The sequence below is a fragment of the Festucalex cinctus genome, chromosome 15 (genome assembly GCF_051991245.1).
Source record: "Festucalex cinctus isolate MCC-2025b chromosome 15, RoL_Fcin_1.0, whole genome shotgun sequence".
Taxonomy (NCBI): Eukaryota; Metazoa; Chordata; class Actinopteri; order Syngnathiformes; family Syngnathidae; genus Festucalex; species Festucalex cinctus.
Genome location: NC_135425.1, coordinates 14,898,098 through 14,920,139, shown reverse-complemented (window position 1 = coordinate 14,920,139; position 22,042 = coordinate 14,898,098). Strand labels below are relative to the sequence as shown.

Sequence of the window (22,042 nt, the reverse complement as noted above, 5' to 3'; positions counted from 1 at the left end):
GTGGTAACTTTGTGCTTGTTCATGTACAATTAGTACCTTTAAAAAGTATTTTTTCTGCTTGCTGTCGACTGATGATGACATCACCTGTGCTGAGGAAGTAGGTAACGATCAATTGTGGCTCAGTTTACTGACCGTACCCAGAAAACAGGTGAGCCATGATTGGCCGCTACTTACTTCCTCAACACAGGTGATGTCATCATCAGTCAACAGCGAGTAGAAAAATTACTTTTTAAAGGTATTCAATTGTGCAAGGATAATAATGAAGTTATCAAATTCATTCTGGACCAAATATTAACTTTTCACTGCTGAAAATTGTTCAATGAGTCAAGTATCCCTTTAAGGAAATAAAATAAAAACGGAAATGCTTTATTAAAAACCGAAAACTACATATTATGTTTATAAAACTAACTAAAAGTAACTAGAATTACAGCCAAAATGTGCTTTGTTTTAGTCTTTGATAAGTAATTTAATGCATGAGCTTTTGGAGATGATTTTAAATGTGATTTTAAGTAGATTTATTTTGATATTAACCGGAATGAGGACGTTTGAAAGTGTCACATGCACACAAATGATGTCATCTAGCAGCAGCCAATAGAAAAGCACCACCAGATGATGTCGCTCCTAGGCGATAATGTTTCGTGCTTTTGTCTCTAATGGCTCGGATAGCCTGCTTTTTTTTTTTTTTTTTTTTTTTTTTTTTTTTTTTTTTTTTTTTTTTTTTAACTCAGCGGAATTGCAACATTCAGTAAGAAATTAGCTTCTTTTTTTTTTATCATGGTGTTTATTAAATAGTGCGCACAAGTAATACACAAAAACACTTAATACTGAAACTAACTAAAACTAAAACTAAATTAATACAACTTTAAAAAAATAAATAAAAAAAAATAAAAAATAAAAAACACTAATTAGAACAAACTAACTAACCCTGCAATGGACTGGCGAAATTCTCTGAGATTCGGGACACAAGGCTCAAAATGGCACGTCTGGTCACCATAGGTTTATACAAACATTCCATAAAACTCCTATATTATACTGTAGATCGCTAGGATAGGTGATTTGGGGTCGCCATGCCAAGACAGAGCTTGTACGATTACTTGTCCCTCCCGAATAGTAGCTAAATTCCTAACGATTTCTTTCAATGCCATGCTAACATAATATCCAATCAGGTGTCCAGTAGAAAATGTATGCGCCTGATGATAATATTAAAAATAGACGTGCTTTCACGCATCCTGCAGTGCCTAACAGGTGGACATGAACATGCATGAATTCGCACATATAACACGCACACAGATGCACCCGCTTAATCCTCACAGCGTGCTCAAATCATCTCTACCCTTAAGGGTTAACCTCTTGATTCATTTTCAATCAGGGCCACAGATAATCTGGCCAAGTCCCGCTGGAGAGGACTCAATCTTCAGCCAAAGACATGAAGTGGAGCAGGGATTTCTCCCAGGACCTATCAATCACTTTGCCAAGCTCCTCAGAGCGAGCCTTCACTCGGACTTAAGTGTGGGACTCTGGGCCAATCTCATTCTGGATGTGGCACTAGGTCAGACAGACAAGGACTTGAAAGCACTGACCCGAACGGAGGAACTTCACTTGTATAGTCAATAAGTAGGATTTTCAGAGGGGGAGGGATTTCAGGTGAAGAGGATAAAAATCCAAATAGTCACAGCGAAAAAAAGGCAGATTTAGTTTGCGGGTCAGCGTCGCTTCACCCAATTTAATGACGGACGCTGAGCTGCATCAGGTCACTGGGTCAGTGTGTTTGTGTTGGAGACGGTCAGTGGGACTGACACAAGTGCAGGTTTAACTTGGTTTCCATGGATTAATACACATATCTTTGCATGTCTTTCCATTTCCCCGCAGATTATGTTTGCAGCGTGATATCACGGATTAGATTATATATAGATAAAGCTGAGTGAAGAGAAAAGCCAGAAAAGCATGATGTGAAGCATTCTAATAAGAATTCCACAAGTCTACACAGTGATGTGCATCAGGAGGCAGCCGGCAGAATCTTGGAACAGATTGCACTTCTGTGTTCTTATTCTATATTACCTTCACTTTTACCCAAAGGATCAGGAAAGATGTTTGTTTTTGTGCTCCATGAAACAAGATACATTATTCATGGAGTCAAATACCCAGAGAAATCGCTGGGAGGTTGGCGGGATGTCGAGATATGAAAACCAGTGAATCATTTGCCAATTATGTCCCTGCTTATGGAAGAGCGCTCTCGAGAACTCCCCCAACTAACTGAGACGTTCGACAGGATCAAACATGTCAGTAATTTATGAAGGCGGAGTAACTGGCAGGCAGCGGCAGGCTTGGTGGCACTCATGTCAAGCCCCATCAGCATTTAAATGCCGCAAGTAACCATTTAAATGCATGGAGTCCATCGCTCATGATGTTGCTCACAACGTCCCGGTGATTCAACATGATTTCTTTTCACATCGCATCTGGCTTGGAAAACACTGCAGGTGTTAAAGAATCGATTCAAAGAGTTGCAATAAGGGAAGAGGTCAACTCTTACATCCTAAGTCTTTAGAGAGTAAACATTGTGCCAGATAACCTACAAGGCAAAGGTAAGATGTGGTTTTCTTTTAGTTTGCTAGCAAGTAGGCAACTTCCTGGTTCATTTTTGTGAGCTGTTGCGAAAGGACAGTGAATCTCACTCATTTCGACAATGACTGTTCAGCACTGGATCACAACCAGTATTTAATGTTCTTGGCATATCCCTTTAAAATCCTTTGTGGAAGTTAATAAAGCTGTTTTTATTCAGTGCTACTAATCAAAAACTAGAAAAATTTCCGCGGAAATTTTGGATGTGACTGCGAACTCTTGCAAGGTGGAAAGCCGCATGCACTGAACAGTTTGCCAAATCCTGTTGAAATCAAGTCACTTCCTGTTGAAATCAGGGCACTTCTTGTTGAAATCAAGTCAGTTCTGGGTAATTTCCTGTTGAAATTAGGTCAGTTCCTGTTGATTTTAGGCCACTTCCTGTTGAAATCAGGTCACTTCTGGGTCACTTCCTGTTGAAATCAAGTCACTTCCTGTTGAAATCAAGTCAGTTCTGGGTCATTTCCTGTTGAAATCAGGTCACTTCCGGGTCACTTCCTATTGAAATCAAGTCACTTCCTGTTAATCCCTAGGTGCTTGTTTTGAAGGTCGTTTCCCCCTTCTCCATTCATTCCCATGGGACTTTTTGGTGTTGTTTTTTTTTTTTTTTTTTTTTTGGTGGGGGGGATTGCGTCACCATGGTAACTTGGAATTACGAAAAAATAATTCCCCGCCGTGTCAGATTGTGCCGCACATTTTGATACCTCAATTGTCCCAGTACGTTCAACAGTTTGTGCTGCATTTGGTTTGAAAAATTCCGGTGAATAAAGAAAAATAATAAACGCCGTTTTCTAGGATAGTAATACGAGCCTGCTTTGCTCCACAGCAGTCACATAACTAAAGAACTCATAGTTACCGTGTCTGCTCCAACTTTTCTAATGATACGTGGAATTGTGCCATTGGAATCATTTTGACAGGCAAATTCCTTCCTATCTGGACAACAAATGAAAATTTGAACCCGTAAACCTCCATGGGATTCATGGATATTTGTTACACTGTACAAAGTATTGGATTCATCTACAGAATTTAAAGCATTGTCACCAGCAAGCTCTGCATGAGCTTGATAACGATCCTGATCATTTGAATCAGGTGTTCTGTAGGAGGGAAACATCTTAAAAAAATAAAATAAAATGCAGGACTGTGCACTCGAGGACCAGAGTTGGTGACCCCTCGAGAGTTTAAAGGAAGTCGATTCATTAGGAGCTAAATTAGACTTATCAGAGATGGTCAATTAAAAACATTTTACTGATCCTTCATTTGTTCTTTGTCATTTTCTCAAGCCGAACCAAACTATAATCGTGAGTCTGTCATTTTATTTTAAGTGTGCTTTAGTCACCACTTCATCACTACTATTTTAGGACTGACAGACAAAGATGGGCATTCCGTCAGTCTGTCATTCGTCAACAAAACTAGTGTCCACCAGTGAAAAATTGAGAGGTTAGTCGGTACTTGACACGGTTAGTGACATTTAAACTTGTGGACAAAACTCCACTTCTGTCAGTGCTTAGTCCGTTATTTTATTTATTTCTTTATTTCTTTATTTTTTAACAGTTTCTTGTCATTCGTCAGTAAAACAGACTGTAGTACTGATGGAATGCTCACCTCTTGCTATACGACAAGTGTTGTTCCGATACCGTTTTTTGGCTCCCGATACCGATACCCAGCTTTGCAGTATCGGCCAATACCGATACCATACCGATACTTAAGGTTTTTTTTCCTCAACATGAAAAAGCTGTCCCGCCATTGGTTCAGAGCATTCAAGGGACAATATGATATCTTAGATTGGCATGCAGTGAACATGTCACATACCAGTGAATGTCGTGCACCAGCAAGTCACAAGATGCTGCATCCAAAATCCTATATTAGCGTTAGAATTAATGGTATTGGCATGTTACTTGTGAGTAGTCACCGATACCACTGTTTTAATGCAGTATCGGCACCTCTGCCGATACCAGTATTGGTATCGGAACAACACTATATACGACTTAAGTTGAGTTAAAACTATTCTTTGTCACGTTCTACTCATACGCAAGTGCAAATATTCAACATCGTCTCCATTTTGTCTCAATCATTTCTCTCGTACACACGGTTCAATTACCAATTGTGTAAAGTTGAGAGAGCAAGTTAGTTTATTATTATTATTATTATTATTATTATTATTATTATTATTATTATTATTATTATTATTATTATTGAAGAATGTGGATAAAATATCCTTCTTACCTAAGTGTGAAACTCTCCAAGGTTGATGTACTTGCCAGGAAGACGTAAAAAGTCACAACGTCATCAGACTTCAGGGGCTTGGAAGGAGTCTGGATGACCAAACTCCCCCCTAATCTCAGACGAAAAAAGGTTGCATTCCCAGGTGGAGTTTTAAGCAGGTTAACACTTCCGATCCTTCTCAAGGGTGTTCCCAACCCTTCCTGGACCCCCGCCCGTCCAACTCCGACTCGTTGCAGGCTATCCTGTGGCATACACTGTCTTGTCAGGTCCATGCGGCTCTGGAAGTAGACCTCCACGAGATTCCCCTGAAGCCTCTTTGCCGCTTCTGTTCGCCCTGCCTCTTTGCTGGAGCCACCGGGTGGAGTTGACGAGCTGAACCAGGCTGGTTCGGGTTTCAACTGCGCCACACAGAACCGATCTGGTGAGACCAGGCATGCCCCCCGGACTTCCCTCGTCCCCCAGAAGGCGTAAGCTGTCACACAATGAGCTCTTTCCTCTGTCTTTTCCTGATCTCCACCAACTTCACGAGGCATGTGGAAGAGGATCTTGACGACCGGGGATGAGGAGCGAACCTGCCGTCCTAAAATGACCGGCACGATCCTGCGCCCATTTAGGAGCAGCTCTGCGGGTATGGGGGCGTCCACACTGAGTGGCCCATATGAGGCATTAACAGCCGGCCGGAGTAAACCAGGACCTGGATCCGTGATGAGGAAAGTCTGTGCGTGAGCCTTCAGACTTGAGTTCCCCAGTGGCGCAGGACTGTCCTGTCTCAGAATCACATGATCAGCATTGAGGACCTGAAATCTGACTGCTGGATAAACCGGTAGTGGAGTAGAAGTCTGAGTGTCTTTTGGAATCTCCTGGCTCTCAACATCTGGAAGAAAAAGAGTAGAATTAAAGATTTTAAGGTCACTCAGGGGTAGTGATACATTCGCCGGAGTTTGGTACAAGCAGCGTGGTTTTAGTTCCCACTTGGCGTGACGGGGTTAATGTGAGAGTGAATGGTCAGCTGGTATAGGCTCCAGCTCACTTGGAGAACCCTGAACTGGATAAGCAGAATACAAAATGGATGGAAAGGAGATTTGACCCAGGGGTGGGCAATTCAAAAAAATTTGCCGGTCTGTCATTCGTCAGAGCCTCGGGCAGACTTCCATTGTCGTCAGTCCGTCATTTTTTCAAGCCGAAACAAACTGGAAACAAACAAACAAAAGCTGGAATTTTGTTGGAAATGGAGACTGTATGCGGGTGAAGTGGGTGTCGGAATGATGGAGGTGACCGGGTCATGTTGCTCATCTGAGACTAAAGCGCAATGACAATCCCTCACGTAGTCCCTGCAATGGAAAATGCGAAGAAAATAACACTCGAGATGGAAAAGTGAGACAAACAGGAAATTGAGTACTTTGACAAAAGTAGAACCAGGAAATTAGATGAACCTTTGCCCTGAATGTGATGTTAAAAAAAATGGCACAACAACAAAAGTAGAACCACTCTCATTTCAATAAGAACAAAAGATGTTCTCTTCTCAAGTCAGACTTTATTGAGGTAATGACTTTTTTTCCCCTCTACTTAACATGACAGCTCCTTGACTTTTGACATCACATGAACACCACTATTCACTTCCTACTTGGGACATGGGCAGCCGCCCAGCTTGGCATTCTCCAAGTGGCAGCATCTGAAGGCGTCAAACTAAATTGTGACAAAAGGCATAAGAGTTTTCAAACCAGCACGTTTTGTCTCTTTCCACAAATGCAGTGATCACACTTCCAGTATTTGTGATGGCAAAAATGCACAAAAAGTCCGAATAAAATGGTGCCTTGATTTACAATTTGTTTTTGTTCCGTTACTCTACTTGAACCTCAAAACACTCGGCATATAATCATGCAAGGAATAATGTAGGTGCAAATGATGAAGGCTTCCAGACATAATTTAATACAATCTCTAGAATGAATTCAGTCGGCATTGTACTGCTCATTCATGTATGCGCACCTTGGCTACCAGGAGACACATTTTACAAATGTAGCTTTAATGATGAAACAAGTAAGACCTTCTCAAGTAAGCTTATATAAGCAATATTAGTCGCTTTTGACAGAAGAATACTACTGAGCATTGTTATATGCACTGGCTGCTGTTGCTGCACTGTTTTTGTCCATAAATTCTATTGCTTAGAGCAGGGGTGTCCAAACTTTTTCATTTGAGGGCCACATACAGAAAATCAGAAGGACGCAAGGGCCACATAATGAAATTGTGTTTAGTCCTAAAAATTGTACACATAATTTATTTGTGCTTTTTCATATTTAGAAAAATGCTACAGTATATAAATCAATTTATTTGTAATATGGCAGTAGGGTTATTATAGTTTTAGAATGTTTCATTTTAGTTAGTTTTTAGGCTGGTTCTGTTAGTTTTTATTAGTTTAGTTCTTTAAAAGAAAATGCTTAGTTTTAGTTTAGTTTGTTAGTTTTAGTATTAGTATTTAGTAAAAAAAAAAAAAAAAAAAAAAGTGTATTACTTGTGCGCAATATTTAAAAAACACCATGGGAGCAACGTCATCTGAAGGTGCTTTTCCATTGGCTGCTGCTCGATGACGTCACTTCTGTGTGAAATACTTTCAAACATCATTATTTTTTTCATTATCCGGTTTATATCAAAATAAATCTACTAAAAGTCACATTTAAAATCATCCCCAAAGGCTCATGCATGAAATTAATTACCAAAGACTAAAACAAAGTAAATGCTTGCTACGATTATAGTTAGTTTTAGTTAGTTTTGTAAACATAAAATGTAGTTTCAGTTAGTTTTCGGTTTTTAAAAAGCATTTTCATATTTATTTTATTTCGGTAACAATATTGTTTTTTGAATTTTAGTTTTTTCATTAGTTTTAGTTAACTAAAATAACCTTTAATGGCACCTGTTTTTCGATATCCTAACTTCTTACTTTGACCAATTCCAAACATTTTTGTTTTGATTATTTTATTTGAACTGAGTAAAATGCCCTTTTTAGCATATGTCATGGGCCACTGAAAAATGGACGGCGGGCCGCAAATGGCCCCCGGGCCGTAGTTTGGACACCTCTGGCTTAGAGATTTATAACGACAACAGCAATGCTAATTTCATTATCATTAAGCTAGCAGACTTTTGAAAGACAAAGTTAATGTGGATTTTTTTTATATATATGTAGCATATAGTTATCTTTCGTTTTAGTTTAGTTTAGTTTAATTCCATTCCGTTTAGTTTAGTAAACTTAAACCGTGAGTTTCACAAAGCAGCTAGAAACAAACATTGGCATCTTGTGATAAATTGTTCACAAACTGTATGCTTCCACCATAGCTAGAATTTTGTACTCATTTTTTCTCTCAATTTAAGACAAATTAGCTCCTACCTAAAAAATAATAATAATAATAATAATAATAAAAAATCTAGTCACTTGTAAGTCAAGCTACCACTGTACAGGCACGTGGTTAAGCCCAAGTAGTCTCCAAATGGAACATTTGACATGATGCTGGTACCAGAGTGAGACACATGTGCTGCCATTTCAGATGTACCTTTTCACGGAGAAGTAGATGGAATGCTTCAGGCCTCTCCATACACATCAATTTCATTTAAAGGAGAAACACCATTAGCCTTTTATCGAGCAAGCAACCATATTTTCTTACTGGACCCTACAAGTTGTGATAAATGATTTCAACTAGCTGTGTAAATGCAAATAAAATTCACATATAATTGACTTACCCTTTGTTACGGAAGTAAGCACAGCAACTGTCACCACTGGAGACATGAGACGGAGGAGAAAGTTAAGCATCTTGTCAAGACTGGAGAATCCCTGGTATCGTGCAGTGATAGAAAAAAAAACTGAAAAACAACTTTATGGATACTAGTAGTTTCCTTTCATAGTGACAAAAAATCCATAAAAATAATTCTCTTTTTGAATGGTGGGTTAAAAAATAAAGGTACAGGAGAGAGAAGTGAGGTTGCACGACCCCGGCTGGCACGGCAGGACAGCACCAGGCAGGACTGTTCCCATGGCCGAAATCAGTAAACATGTGCAGTTTGTCAGATTAACGGCGGGCCACGTGGGTGGAGGAAGAGCTGCGAGCAAATTAAATGCACACGAGGTCAAAGGGATCAGTGGTTTCTCTGTGAGTTATTTTAAATTTGATCTAACAAATGATGAACATGATTCCATGCCAGGGATTGAATTCACATTATACCATTATTGCTTTGACACTTTTTTTTATCACTGTTTTATTACTATGTTATTACAGTTCTCACATGTTATACAGTGATATAAAATTGCAATGGCCCCCAGTAGGGCACTGTGATCCCCTAAGGCCAGACAATTACTATGCTTGAATTTTAACAATTGCTTTGACTCCTTTATTACTATTTTATTACTATGTTATTACATATCTCACATGTCATACAGTCATATAAAGCTGTAACGGCCCTCAGTAGGGTGCTGTGCTGCCCTAAGGCCTGACAATTACTATGCTTGAAATTTGCCATCATGACAAATGATTTATACACTCTAAAATTACTACTACAAAGTACTGTAGTTATTTTGTCACCAACAAAAGCGCTTCATCCATTCCATTCAATCGTTGTTACACAGGCATAATTTGTCCCTTTTTTTGCCAGATGTCATCCACAGATCCTCATGCTGCATCGGCATCGCAGGGGATCATGTCTGATGCTGCAGAACGGAGCAGATGGGTGCAGGTATAAGCTTAAGCCTCGATGATATGACGGCACACATTTGGCAGCAATTGCAGATGAGAGAAAAATAATAGTTGACAGTCATGTGACACCGTTTAGATCCATGTTCTGCTGAGTGTCTTCTACACACTTCTTGTGGACAAAACTATCAGGTCACCTTAAAATGGAAATGGAAAAAAAAAAAAAAAAGATACATTTTTAGGTTGTTTATGGATCTGGGACTCAGCCTGGTTTATAATCTCCGTTAAAAGTCGTATCCCGGAGGTGGTGTAGACAGGTAAAATAATAATACACATAGGCATATATGCTTTATCCTCTGACAAGAATGACAGTTACTAATTGAGGAGCTGAGTCCATCTCCATGTACCGTTATCGCGTTATGTTTTTGTTATACTGACCCCATGTGGCCAAGGTACACACACGGGAAGGAGCAATATAAAGTCTTATAATAATAATAATAATAATAAGTATTATTATTATTATTATTATTATTACTACTATTATTATTATTATTATTATTATTATTATTATTGTTATTATTATCGTTATTGTTATTGTTATTATTTTATTTTATGATTTTTATTATTTTATATTATCATTATTATTATTAGTAGTAGTAGTAGTAGTAGTAGTAGTAGTAATGTGTGATCTGTGACATTTGTTTTTAAATCGGTTAAAGTGTGAAAAAAATAATTAAAATAATAATAATAATAATAATAATAATAATAATAATAATAATAATAATAATAATAATAATAATAATAATAATTCGGTCTATGTGTTTAATCTGCCTTGGTTGGAAACAAAAAAAAAATGTCCAAAATGTACTGCTGGTCCAGTTTGCTTGCTCAAATTTAATTCTTCATTCCCTCAGTCGAACTATTTTTTTTCTTTTTTTTTTTTCTTTTTTTAAATGTGAGAGTAGCTGTGCCAAACCGAGCTTCCTGCACCTGCTTCAGGGACACTTTTATAACAAGGTGCCAGGAGCCCATGCAGACATTATTGGTAAATAAAGACTTCTTTGTCTCACTGCAGAGGCTGTTGGGGAATATATACAGCGTGTACCTTCGAGAAACATTCCAAGGACTCCAAATGACTTCAAGTTTGAAAAGTGAATGCAGTCTGTAAAGCGGTTGTTTACTGTTTACTTCTTCAGTTTATATAATCGAGGTTGTCTTTGTGGAGTGTCATTATCAAAAAAATCATGCTCGGGCACTTTTAGTCATTCAAACAGACTCAGAGCTATTTTTCACTTGTTGATTAGTCCTTGAAGGTTTTCAACTTAACCAGTGAAATGTTATTACAGTGCTGCACATTCTCTTTGCCTTTCTCCATTGCAGTGCTTTTGACAGCTGGGTCTTCAGTGAGGACTAAAATGCCTCTTAATACCATGGTGGCGAAATTAGAAAAATGTCAATACTGTACGGAGCCCCTAAGGTGACATGGTAGAAATAAAAAAAAACTTTGCATTCCCTCGCAAAACATTTTGCGTTCCCTCGCAAAGATTGCGAGGGAACGCAAAAAATAAACGACCATGGATATAGTAAAATGTTTAAAAAAAAAAGGCGTTTTTTTTTTTTTTTAAACAAGCATGTATGCATTTTTGTTTTTGTTTTTTTTTGTTTTTTTTTGTTTTTTTCAAACGACCATGTATAGTATGGCATTAAAAAAAAAAAAAAAAAAAAAAAAAAAAAAAAACGACCATGTAAGTAAGGCGGGGTTTTTTTGTTTTTTTTTTCACACGACCATGTATAGTATGCCTTTTTTTTGTTTGTTTGTTTTTTAAACGGACCATGTATAGTAAGGCGTTTTATTTTTTGTTTTTTGTTTTTTTAAACGACCATGTATAGTATGGCCTTTTTTTCAAAAAACAAAAAACAAAAACGAAAAAAAACGACCATGTATAGTAAGGTGTTTTTTGTTGTTGTTGTTGTTTTGTTTTTTGAAACGACCATGTATAGTATGGCCTTTTTAAAAAAAAAAAAAAAAAAAAAAAAAAACGACCATGTATAGTAAGGTGTTTTATTTTTTGTTTTTTGAAACGACCATGTATAGTATGGCCTTTAAAAAAAAAAATAAAAAATGACCATGTATCGTAAGGCGTTTTTTTTTTTTTTCAAACGACCATGTATAGTATGCCGTTTTTTGTTTTTTTTGTTGTTTTTTTAAAACGACCATGTATAGTAAGGCGTTTTTTTTGTTTTGTTTTTTGAAACGACCATGTATAGTATGGCCTTTTTAAAAAAAAAAAAAAAGAAAGAAAGAAAGAAAACGACCATGTATAGTAAGGCGTTTTGTTTTTTTTCAAACGACCATTTATAGTATGGCGTTCTTTTTTTGTTTTTGTTTTTGTTTTTTAAACGACCATGTATAGTAAGGCGTTTTATTTGTTGTTTTTTGAAACGACCATGTATCGTATGGCCTTGAAAAAAAAAAAAAGAAAGAAAGAAAGAAAGAAAACGACCATGTATAGTATGGTGGGGTTTTTTTTAAACGACCATGTATAGTATGGCGGGGGTTTTTTTGTTTTTTTGTTTTTTAAAAAACGACCATGTATAGTAAGGCGTTTTTTGTTATTGTTGTTGTTTTTTTTCAAACGACCATGTATAGTATGGCGTTTTTTTTGTTGTTGTTTTTTTGTTTTTTTTCTTTTTTTAAAACCGACCATGTATAGTCAGGCGTTTTTTTTGTTTTTTTGTTTTCTCAAAGACCAGCTCAGTGGGGAAGTGGTAGAGTGCCCACCTTGAGACTGGGAGGTCGTGGGTTCAATACCCCGGCCGGGTCACACCAAACACTATAAATATAAATGACCATTGATATAGTAAGCCAATTTTTAAAAAAAAAATTTTAACGACCATGTATAGTATGGCGTTGTTGTTTTTTAAAAAAAAACAAAAAAAAAAAAACAAGCATGTATAGTAAGGCGTTTTATTTATTTATTTATTTATTTTTTCAAACGACCATGTATAGTATGGCGTTTTATGTTTTTTATGTTTTTTTTAAAAACCGACCATGTATAGTAAGGTGTTTTATTTTTTGGTTTTTGAAACGACAATGTATAGTATGGCCTTTTTTAAAAAAAAAAAAAAAAAAAAAAAAGAAAATGACCATGTATAGTAAGGCTTTTTTTTTCCGACAAAAAAACGACCATGTATAGTAAGGCTTTTTTTTTTCTGACAAAAAAACAACCATGTATAGGAAGGCTTTTTTTTTCCGACAAAAAAAAAAAAAGACCATGTATAGTAAAGCTTTTTTTTTTTTTTTTTTTTTTTTTTATATATAAATCCTAGTCATACTTACTAAACTCATTGCTCTTCTTTCCAGTAAACAGACTAACAGCCCCGTGGTCTAGTGGTAGAGTATCTACACTCTGACACTGAGCTTGTGGGTTCGATCACAGGCTGAGTGTAACCAAACGACCATGTATAGTAAGTCTTCTTTTTTCCTACAAAAAAACGACCATGTATAGTAAGGCTTTTTTTTCCCGACAAAAAAACTACCATGTATAGTAAGGCTTTTTTTTCCGACAAAAAAATGACCATGTATTGTAAGGATTTTTTTTTCCGACAAAAAAACGACCATGTATAGTAAGGATTTTTTTTCCGACAAAAAAACCCCAATGTATAGTAAGGCTTTTTTTTCTGACAAAAAAACGACCATGTATAGTAAGGCTTTTTTTTTCAGACAAAAAAACGACCATGTATAGTAAGGCTTTTTTTCCAACAAAAAAACGACCATGTATAGTAAGGCTTTTTTTCCAACAAAAAAACGACCATGTATAGTAAGGCTTTTTTTCCGACAAAAAAACGACCATGTATAGTAAGGCTTTTTTTTTTTTTTTTTTTTTTTTTTTTTTTTTTTTTAATTCCTTGTCATACTTACTAAACTCATTGCTCCTCTTTCCAGTAAACAGACTAACAGCCCCAACAAAAAAACGACCATGTATAGTAAGGCTTTTTTTTTTCTGACAAAAAAACGACCATGTATAATAAGGCTTTTTTTTTTTTTTTTTTTTTTTTTTTTTTTTTTTAAATTCCTAGTCATACTTACTAAACTCATTGCTCCTCTTTCCAGTAAACAGACTAACAGCCCCAACAAAAAAACGACCATGTATAGTAAGGCTTTTTTTTTTCTGACAAAAAAACGACCATGTATAGTAAGGCTTTTTTTTCCGACAAAAAACGACCATGTATAGTAAGGCTTTTGTTTTTCCGACAAAAAAACGACCATGTATCGTAAGGCTTTTTTTTTCCGACAAAAAATGACCATGTATAGTAAGGCTTTTTTATTTTCGACAAAAAAACGACCATGTATAGTAAGGGTTTTTTTTTTTTTTTTTTTTTTTTTTAAATTCCTAGTCATACTTACTAAACTCATTGCTCCTCTTTCCAGTAAACAGACTAACAGCCCTGTGGTGTAGTGGAAGAGTGTCTACACTCTGACACTGAGCTTGTGGGTTCGATCACAGGCTGAGTGTAACCAAATGACCATGTATAGTAAATCTTCTTTTTTCCGACAAAAAAACGACCATGTATAGTAAGGCTTTTTTTTTTTTCTGACAAAAAACGACCATGTATAGTAAGGCTTTTTTTTCTGACAAAAAAATGACCATGTATAGTAAGGCTTTTTTTTCCGACAAAAAAACGACCATGTATAGTAAGGCTTTTTTTTTCTGACAAAAAAACGACCATGTATAGTAAGGCTTTTTTATTTTCGACAAAAAAACGACCATGTATAGTAAGGCTTTTTCTTTCCGACAAAAAAACGACCATGTATAGTAAGGCTTTTTTTTCCGACAAAAAACGACCATGTATAGTAAGGCTTTTTTATTTTCGACAAAAAAACGACCATGTATAGTAAGGCTTTTTTTTCTGACAAAAAAAACGACCATGTATAGTAAGGCTTTTTTTTCTGACAAAAAACGACCATGTATAGTAAGGCTTTTTTTCCAACAAAAAAACGACCATGTATAGTAAGGCTTTTTTTTTCGACAAAAAACGACCATGTATAGTAAGGCTTTTTTATTTTTGACAAAAAAACGACCATGTATAGTAAGGCTTTTTTTTTCCGACAAAAAAACGACCATGTATAGTAAGGCTTTTTTTTTTGACAAAAAGAAGACCATGTATAGTAAGGCTTTTTTTTCTGACAAAAAAACGACCATGTATAGTAAGGCTTTTTTTTTTCCGACAAAAAAACTACCATGTATAGTAAGGCTTTTTTTTCCAACAAAAAAACGACCATGTATAGTAAGGCTTTTTTTTTCTGACAAAAAAACGACCATGTATAGTAAGGCTTTTTTATTTTCGACAAAAAAACGACCATGTATAGTAAGGGTTTTTCTTTCCGACAAAAAAACGACCATGTATAGTAAGGCTTTTTTTTCCGACAAAAAACGACCATGTATAGTAAGGCTTTTTTATTTTCGACAAAAAAACGACCATGTATAGTAAGGCTTTTTTTTCTGACAAAAAAAACGACCATGTATAGTAAGGCTTTTTTTTCTGACAAAAAACGACCATGTATAGTAAGGCTTTTTTTCCAACAAAAAAACGACCATGTATAGTAAGGCTTTTTTTTTCCGACAAAAAACGACCATGTATAGTAAGGCTTATTTATTTTCGACAAAAAAACGACCATGTATAGTAAAGGTTTTTTTTTTTTTTTTTTTTTTTTTTTTTTTTTTTTTTTTAAAATCCTAGTCATACTTACTAAACTCATTGCTGTTCTTTCCAGTAAACAGACAAACAGCCCCGTGGTCTAGTGGTAGAGTGTCTACACTCTGACACTGAGCTTGTGGGTTCGATCCCAGGCTGAGTGTAACCAAACAACCATGTATAGTAAGTCTTCTTTTTTCCTACAAAAAAACTACCATGTATAGTAAGGCTTTTTTTTCCAACAAAAAAACGACCATGGATAGTAAGGCTTTTTTTTCTGACAAAAAAACGACCATGTATAGTAAGGCTTTTTTTTTCCGACAAAAAAACGACCATGTATAGTAAGGCTTTTTTTTCCAACAAAAAAACGACCATGTATAGTAAGGCTTTTTTTTCTGACAAAAAAACGACCATGTATAGTAAGGCTTTTTTTTTCAGACAAAAAAACGACCATGTATAGTAAGGCTTTTTTTCCAACAAAAAAACGACCATGTATAGTAAGGCTTTTTTTCCGACAAAAAAATGACCATGTATAGTAAGGCTTTTTTTTTCTGACAAAAAAACGACCATGTATAGTAAGGCTTTTTTTTTTCAGACAAAAAAACGACCATGTATAGTAAGGCTTTTTTTCCAACAAAAAAACGACCATGTATAGTAAGGCTTTTTTTCCGACAAAAAAATGACCATGTATAGTAAGGCTTTTTTTTTTCTGACAAAAAAACGACCATGTATAGTAAGGCTTTTTTTTTCGACAAAAAACGACCATGTATAGTAAGGCTTTTTTTTTTCCGACATAAAAACGACCATGTATAGTAAGGCTTTTTTTTCCGACAAAAAACGACCATGTATAGTAAGGCTTTTTTTATTTTCGACAAAAAAACGACCATGTATAGTAAGGGTTTTTCTTTCCGACAAAAAAACGACCATGTATCGTAAGGCTTTTGTTTGCGACAAAAAACGACCATGTATAGTAAGGGTTTTTCTTTCCGACAAAAAAATGACCATGTATCGTAAGGCTTTTGTTTCCGACAAAAAACGACCATGTATAGTAAGGCTTTTTTATTTTCGACAAAAAAACGACCATGTATAGTAAAGGTTTTTTTTTTTTTTTTTTTTTTTTTTTTTTTTTTTTTAAATCCTAGTCATACTTACTAAACTCATTGCTCCTCTTTCCAGTAAACAGACTAACAGCCCCGTGGTCTAGTGGTAGAGTGTCTACACTCTGACACTGAGCTTGTGGGTTCGATCCCAGGCTGAGTGTAACCAAACGACCATGTATAGTAAGTCTTCTTTTTTCCGACAAAAAAACGACCATGTATAGTAAGGCTTTTTTTTTCTGACAAAAAAACGACCATGTATAGTAAGGCTTTTTTATTTTCGACAAAAAAACGACCATGTATAGTAAGGCTTTTTCTTTCCGACAAAAAAACGACCATGTATAGTAAGGCTTTTTTTTCCGACAAAAAACGACCATGTATAGTAAGGCTTTTTTATTTTCGACAAAAAAACGACCATGTATAGTAAGGCTTTTTTTTCTGACAAAAAAAACGACCATGTATAGTAAGGCTTTTTTTTCTGACAAAAAACGACCATGTATAGTAAGGCTTTTTTTCCAACAAAAAAACGACCATGTATAGTAAGGCTTTTTTTTTCGACAAAAAACGACCATGTATAGTAAGGCTTTTTTATTTTTGACAAAAAAACGACCATGTATAGTAAGGCTTTTTTTTTCCGACAAAAAAACGACCATGTATAGTAAGGCTTTTTTTTTTGACAAAAAGAAGACCATGTATAGTAAGGCTTTTTTTTCTGACAAAAAAACGACCATGTATAGTAAGGCTTTTTTTTTTCCGACAAAAAAACTACCATGTATAGTAAGGCTTTTTTTTCCAACAAAAAAACGACCATGTATAGTAAGGCTTTTTTTTCTGACAAAAAAACGACCATGTATAGTAAGGCTTTTTTTTTTCAGACAAAAAAACGACCATGTATAGTAAGGCTTTTTTTCCAACAAAAAAACGACCATGTATAGTAAGGCTTTTTTTCCGACAAAAAAACGACCATGTATAGTAAGGCTTTTTTTTTCGACAAAAAACGACCATGTATAGTAAGGCTTTTTTTTTTCCGACAAAAAAACGACCATGTATAGTAAGGCTTTTTTTTTTCCGACAAAAAAACGACCATGCATAGGAAGGCTTTTTATTTTCCGACAAAAAACAAAAGACCATGTATAGTAAGGCTTTTTTTTTTTTTTTTTTTTTTTTTTAAATCCTAGTCATACTTACTAAACTCATTGCTGTTCTTTCCAGTAAACAGACTAACAGCCCCGTGGTCTAGTGGTAGAGTGTCTACACTCTGACACTGAGCTTGTGGGTTCGATCCCAGGCTGAGTGTAACCAAACGACCATGTATAGTAAGTCTTCCTTTTTCCGACAAAAAAACGACCATGTATAGTAAGGCTTTTTTTTTCTGACAAAAAAACGACCATGTATAGTAAGGCTTTTTTATTTTCGACAAAAAAACGACCATGTATAGTAAGGGTTTTTCTTTCCGACAAAAAAACGACCATGTATAGTAAGGCTTTTTTTTCCGACAAAAAACGACCATGTATAGTAAGGCTTTTTTATTTTCGACAAAAAAACGACCATGTATAGTAAGGCTTTTTTTTCTGACAAAAAAAACGACCATGTATAGTAAGGCTTTTTTTTCTGACAAAAAACGACCATGTATAGTAAGGCTTTTTTTCCAACAAAAAAACGACCATGTATAGTAAGGCTTTTTTTTCCGACAAAAAACGACCATGTATAGTAAGGCTTTTTTATTTTCGACAAAAAAACGACCATGTATAGTAAAGGTTTTTTTTTTTTTTTTTTTTTTTTTTTTTTTTTTTTTTAAATCCTAGTCATACTTACTAAACTCATTGCTGTTCTTTCCAGTAAACAGACAAACAGCCCCGTGGTCTAGTGGTAGAGTGTCTACACTCTGACACTGAGCTTGTGGGTTCGTTCCCAGGCTGAGTGTAACCAAACAACCATGTATAGTAAGTCTTCTTTTTTCCTACAAAAAAACTACCATGTATAGTAAGGCTTTTTTTTCCAACAAAAAAACGACCATGTATAGTAAGGCTTTTTTTTCTGACAAAAAAACGACCATGTATAGTAAGGCTTTTTTTTTCCGACAAAAAAACTACCATGTATATAGTAAGGCTTTTTTTTCCAACAAAAAAACGACCATGTATAGTAAGGCTTTTTTTTCTGACAAAAAAACGACCATGTATAGTAAGGCTTTTTTTTTCAGACAAAAAAACGACCATGTATAGTAAGGCTTTTTTTCCAACAAAAAAACGACCATGTATAGTAAGGCTTTTTTTCCGACAAAAAAATGACCATGTATAGTAAGGCTTTTTTTTTCTGACAAAAAAACGACCATGTATAGTAAGGCTTTTTTTTTTCAGACAAAAAAACGACCATGTATAGTAAGGCTTTTTTTCCAACAAAAAAACGACCATGTATAGTAAGGCTTTTTTTCCGACAAAAAAATGACCATGTATAGTAAGGCTTTTTTTTTTCTGACAAAAAAACGACCATGTATAGTAAGGCTTTTTTTTTCGACAAAAAACGACCATGTATAGTAAGGCTTTTTTTTTTCCGACAAAAAAACGACCATGTATAGTAAGGCTTTTTTTTTTCCGACAAAAAAACGACCATGCATAGGAAGGCTTTTTATTTTCCGACAAAAAACAAAAGACCATGTATAGTAAGGCTTTTTTTTTTTTTTTTAAATCCTAGTCATACTTACTAAACTCATTGCTGTTCTTTCCAGTAAACAGACTAACAGCCCCGTGGTCTAGTGGTAGAGTGTCTACACTCTGACACTGAGCTTGTGGGTTCGATCCCAGGCTGAGTGTAACCAAACGACCATGTATAGTAAGTCTTCCTTTTTCCGACAAAAAAACGACCATGTATAGTAAGGCTTTTTTTTTCTGACAAAAAAAACGACCATGTATAGTAAGGCTTTTTTATTTTCGACAAAAAAACGACCATGTATAGTAAGGGTTTTTCTTTCCGACAAAAAAACGACCATGTATAGTAAGGCTTTTTTTTCCTACAAAAAACGACCATGTATAGTAAGGCTTTTTTATTTTCGACAAAAAAACGACCATGTATAGTAAGGCTTTTTTTTCTGACAAAAAAAACGACCATGTATAGTAAGGCTTTTTTTTCTGACAAAAAACGACCATGTATAGTAAGGCTTTTTTTCCAACAAAAAAAACGACCATGTATAGTAAGGCTTTTTTTTCCGACAAAAAACGACCATGTATAGTAAGGCTTTTTTATTTTTGACAAAAAAACGACCATGTATAGTAAGGCTTTTTTTTTCCGACAAAAAAACGACCATGTATAGTAAGGCTTTTTTTTTTGACAAAAAGAAGACCATGTATAGTAAGGCTTTTTTTTCTGACAAAAAAACGACCATGTATAGTAAGGCTTTTTTTTTCCGACAAAAAAACTACCATGTATAGTAAGGCTTTTTTTTTCCAACAAAAAAACGACCATGTATAGTAAGGCTTTTTTTTCTGACAAAAAAACGACCATGTATAGTAAGGCTTTTTTTTTTCAGACAAAAAAACGACCATGTATAGTAAGGCTTTTTTTCCAACAAAAAAACGACCATGTATAGTAAGGCTTTTTTTCCGACAAAAAAATGACCATGTATAGTAAGGCTTTTTTTTTCTGACAAAAAAACGACCATGCATAGGAAGGCTTTTTTTTTTTCCGACAAAAAAAAAGACCATGTATAGTAAGGCTTTTTTTTTTTTTTTTTTTTTTTTTTTTTTTTTTTTTTTTTAAATCCTAGTCATACTTACTAAACTCATTGCTGTTCTTTCCAGTAAACAGACTAACAGCCCCGTGGTCTAGTGGTAGAGTGTCTACACTCTGACACTGAGCTTGTGGGTTCGATCCCAGGCTGAGTGTAACCAAACAACCATGTATAGTAAGTCATCTTTTTTCCTACAAAAAAACTACCATGTATAGTAAGGCTTTTTTTTCCAACAAAAAAACGACCATGTATAGTAAGGCTTTTTTTTCTGACAAAAAAACGACCATGTATAGTAAGGCTTTTTTTTTCCGACAAAAAAACTACCATGTATAGTAAGGCTTTTTTTTCCAACAAAAAAACGACCATGTATAGTAAGGCTTTTTTTTCTGACAAAAAAACGACCATGTATAGTAAGGCTTTTTTTTTTCAGACAAAAAAACGACCATGTATAGTAAGGCTTTTTTTCCAACAAAAAAACGACCATGTATAGTAAGGCTTTTTTTCCGACAAAAAAATGACCATGTATAGTAAGGCTTTTTTTTTCTGACAAAAAAACGACCATGTATAGTAAGGCTTTTTTTTTTCAGACAAAAAAATGACCATGTATAGTAAGGCTTTTTTTCCAACAAAAAAACGACCATGTATAGTAAGGCTTTTTTTCCGACAAAAAAATGACCATGTATAGTAAGGCTTTTTTTTTCTGACAAAAAAACGACCATGTATAGTAAGGCTTTTTTTTTCGACAAAAAACGACCATGTATAGTAAGGCTTTTTTTTTTTCGACAAAAAAACGACCATGTATAGTAAGGCTTTTTTTTTTCCGACAAAAAAACGACCATGCATAGGAAGGCTTTTTATTTTCCGACAAAAAACAAAAGACCATTTTTTTTTTTTTTTTTTTTTTTTTTTTTTTTTTTTTTTAAATCCTAGTCATACTTACTAAACTCATTGCTGTTCTTTCCAGTAAACAGACTAACAGCCCCGTGGTCTAGTGGTAGAGTGTCTACACTCTGACGCTGAGCTTGTGGGTTCGATCCCAGGCTGAGTGTAACCAAACGACCATGTATAGTAAGTCTTCCTTTTTCCGACAAAAAAACGACCATGTATAGTAAGGCTTTTTTTTTCTGACAAAAAAACGACCATGTATAGTAAGGCTTTTTTATTTTCGACAAAAAAACGACCATGTATAGTAAGGGTTTTTCTTTCCGACAAAAAAACGACCATGTATAGTAAGGCTTTTTTTTCCTACAAAAAACGACCATGTATAGTAAGGCTTTTTTATTTTCGACAAAAAAACGACCATGTATAGTAAGGCTTTTTTTTCTGACAAAAAAAACGACCATGTATAGTAAGGATTTTTTTCCAACAAAAAAACGACCATGTATAGTAAGGCTTTTTTTTCCGACAAAAAACGACCATGTATAGTAAGACTTTTTTATTTTTGACAAAAAAACGACCATGTATAGTAAGGCTTTTTTTTCCAACAAAAAAACGACCATGTATAGTAAGGCTTTTTTTTCTGACAAAAAAACGACCATGTATAGTAAGGCTTTTTTTTTCCGACAAAAAAACTACCATGTATAGTAAGGCTTTTTTTTCCAACAAAAAAACGACCATGTATAGTAAGGCTTTTTTTTCTGACAAAAAAACGACCATGTATAGTAAGGCTTTTTTTTTTCAGACAAAAAAACGACCATGTATAGTAAGGCTTTTTTTCCAACAAAAAAACGACCATGTATAGTAAGGCTTTTTTTCCGACAAAAAAATGACCATGTATAGTAAGGCTTTTTTTTTCTGACAAAAAAACGACCATGTATAGTAAGGCTTTTTTTTTTCAGACAAAAAAATGACCATGTATAGTAAGGCTTTTTTTCCAACAAAAAAACGACCATGTATAGTAAGGCTTTTTTTCCGACAAAAAAATGACCATGTATAGTAAGGCTTTTTTTTTCTGACAAAAAAACGACCATGTATAGTAAGGCTTTTTTTTTCGACAAAAAACGACCATGTAT

At 35.0% G+C, this 22,042-nt stretch overlaps 1 protein-coding gene and 1 long non-coding RNA gene across 3 annotated transcripts in view; one reads left to right on the top strand and one right to left on the bottom strand.

The window, feature by feature from the left end:
• LOC144002510 (transmembrane protein 132C-like) overlaps nucleotides 1-8,849 on the bottom strand; it is a 40,232-nt gene extending 31,383 nt beyond the window's left edge. The window contains exons 1-2 of the mRNA XM_077497812.1: nucleotides 8,569-8,849; nucleotides 4,840-5,713 (exon numbers count right to left, since the gene is read on the bottom strand). Coding sequence (XP_077353938.1) covers nucleotides 4,840-5,713; nucleotides 8,569-8,638 — 944 coding nt within the window. The 5' untranslated portion in view covers nucleotides 8,639-8,849. The remainder of the gene's footprint in view (nucleotides 1-4,839; nucleotides 5,714-8,568) is intronic.
• Nucleotides 1-9,615, top strand: part of LOC144002511 (uncharacterized) — a 47,736-nt gene extending 38,121 nt beyond the window's left edge. For both annotated transcript variants that reach the window (XR_013278760.1, XR_013278759.1), the window contains exon 4: nucleotides 9,475-9,615. This is a non-coding gene — a long non-coding RNA (uncharacterized LOC144002511). The remainder of the gene's footprint in view (nucleotides 1-9,474) is intronic.
• The last annotated feature ends 12,427 nt before the right edge of the window (nucleotides 9,616-22,042 follow it).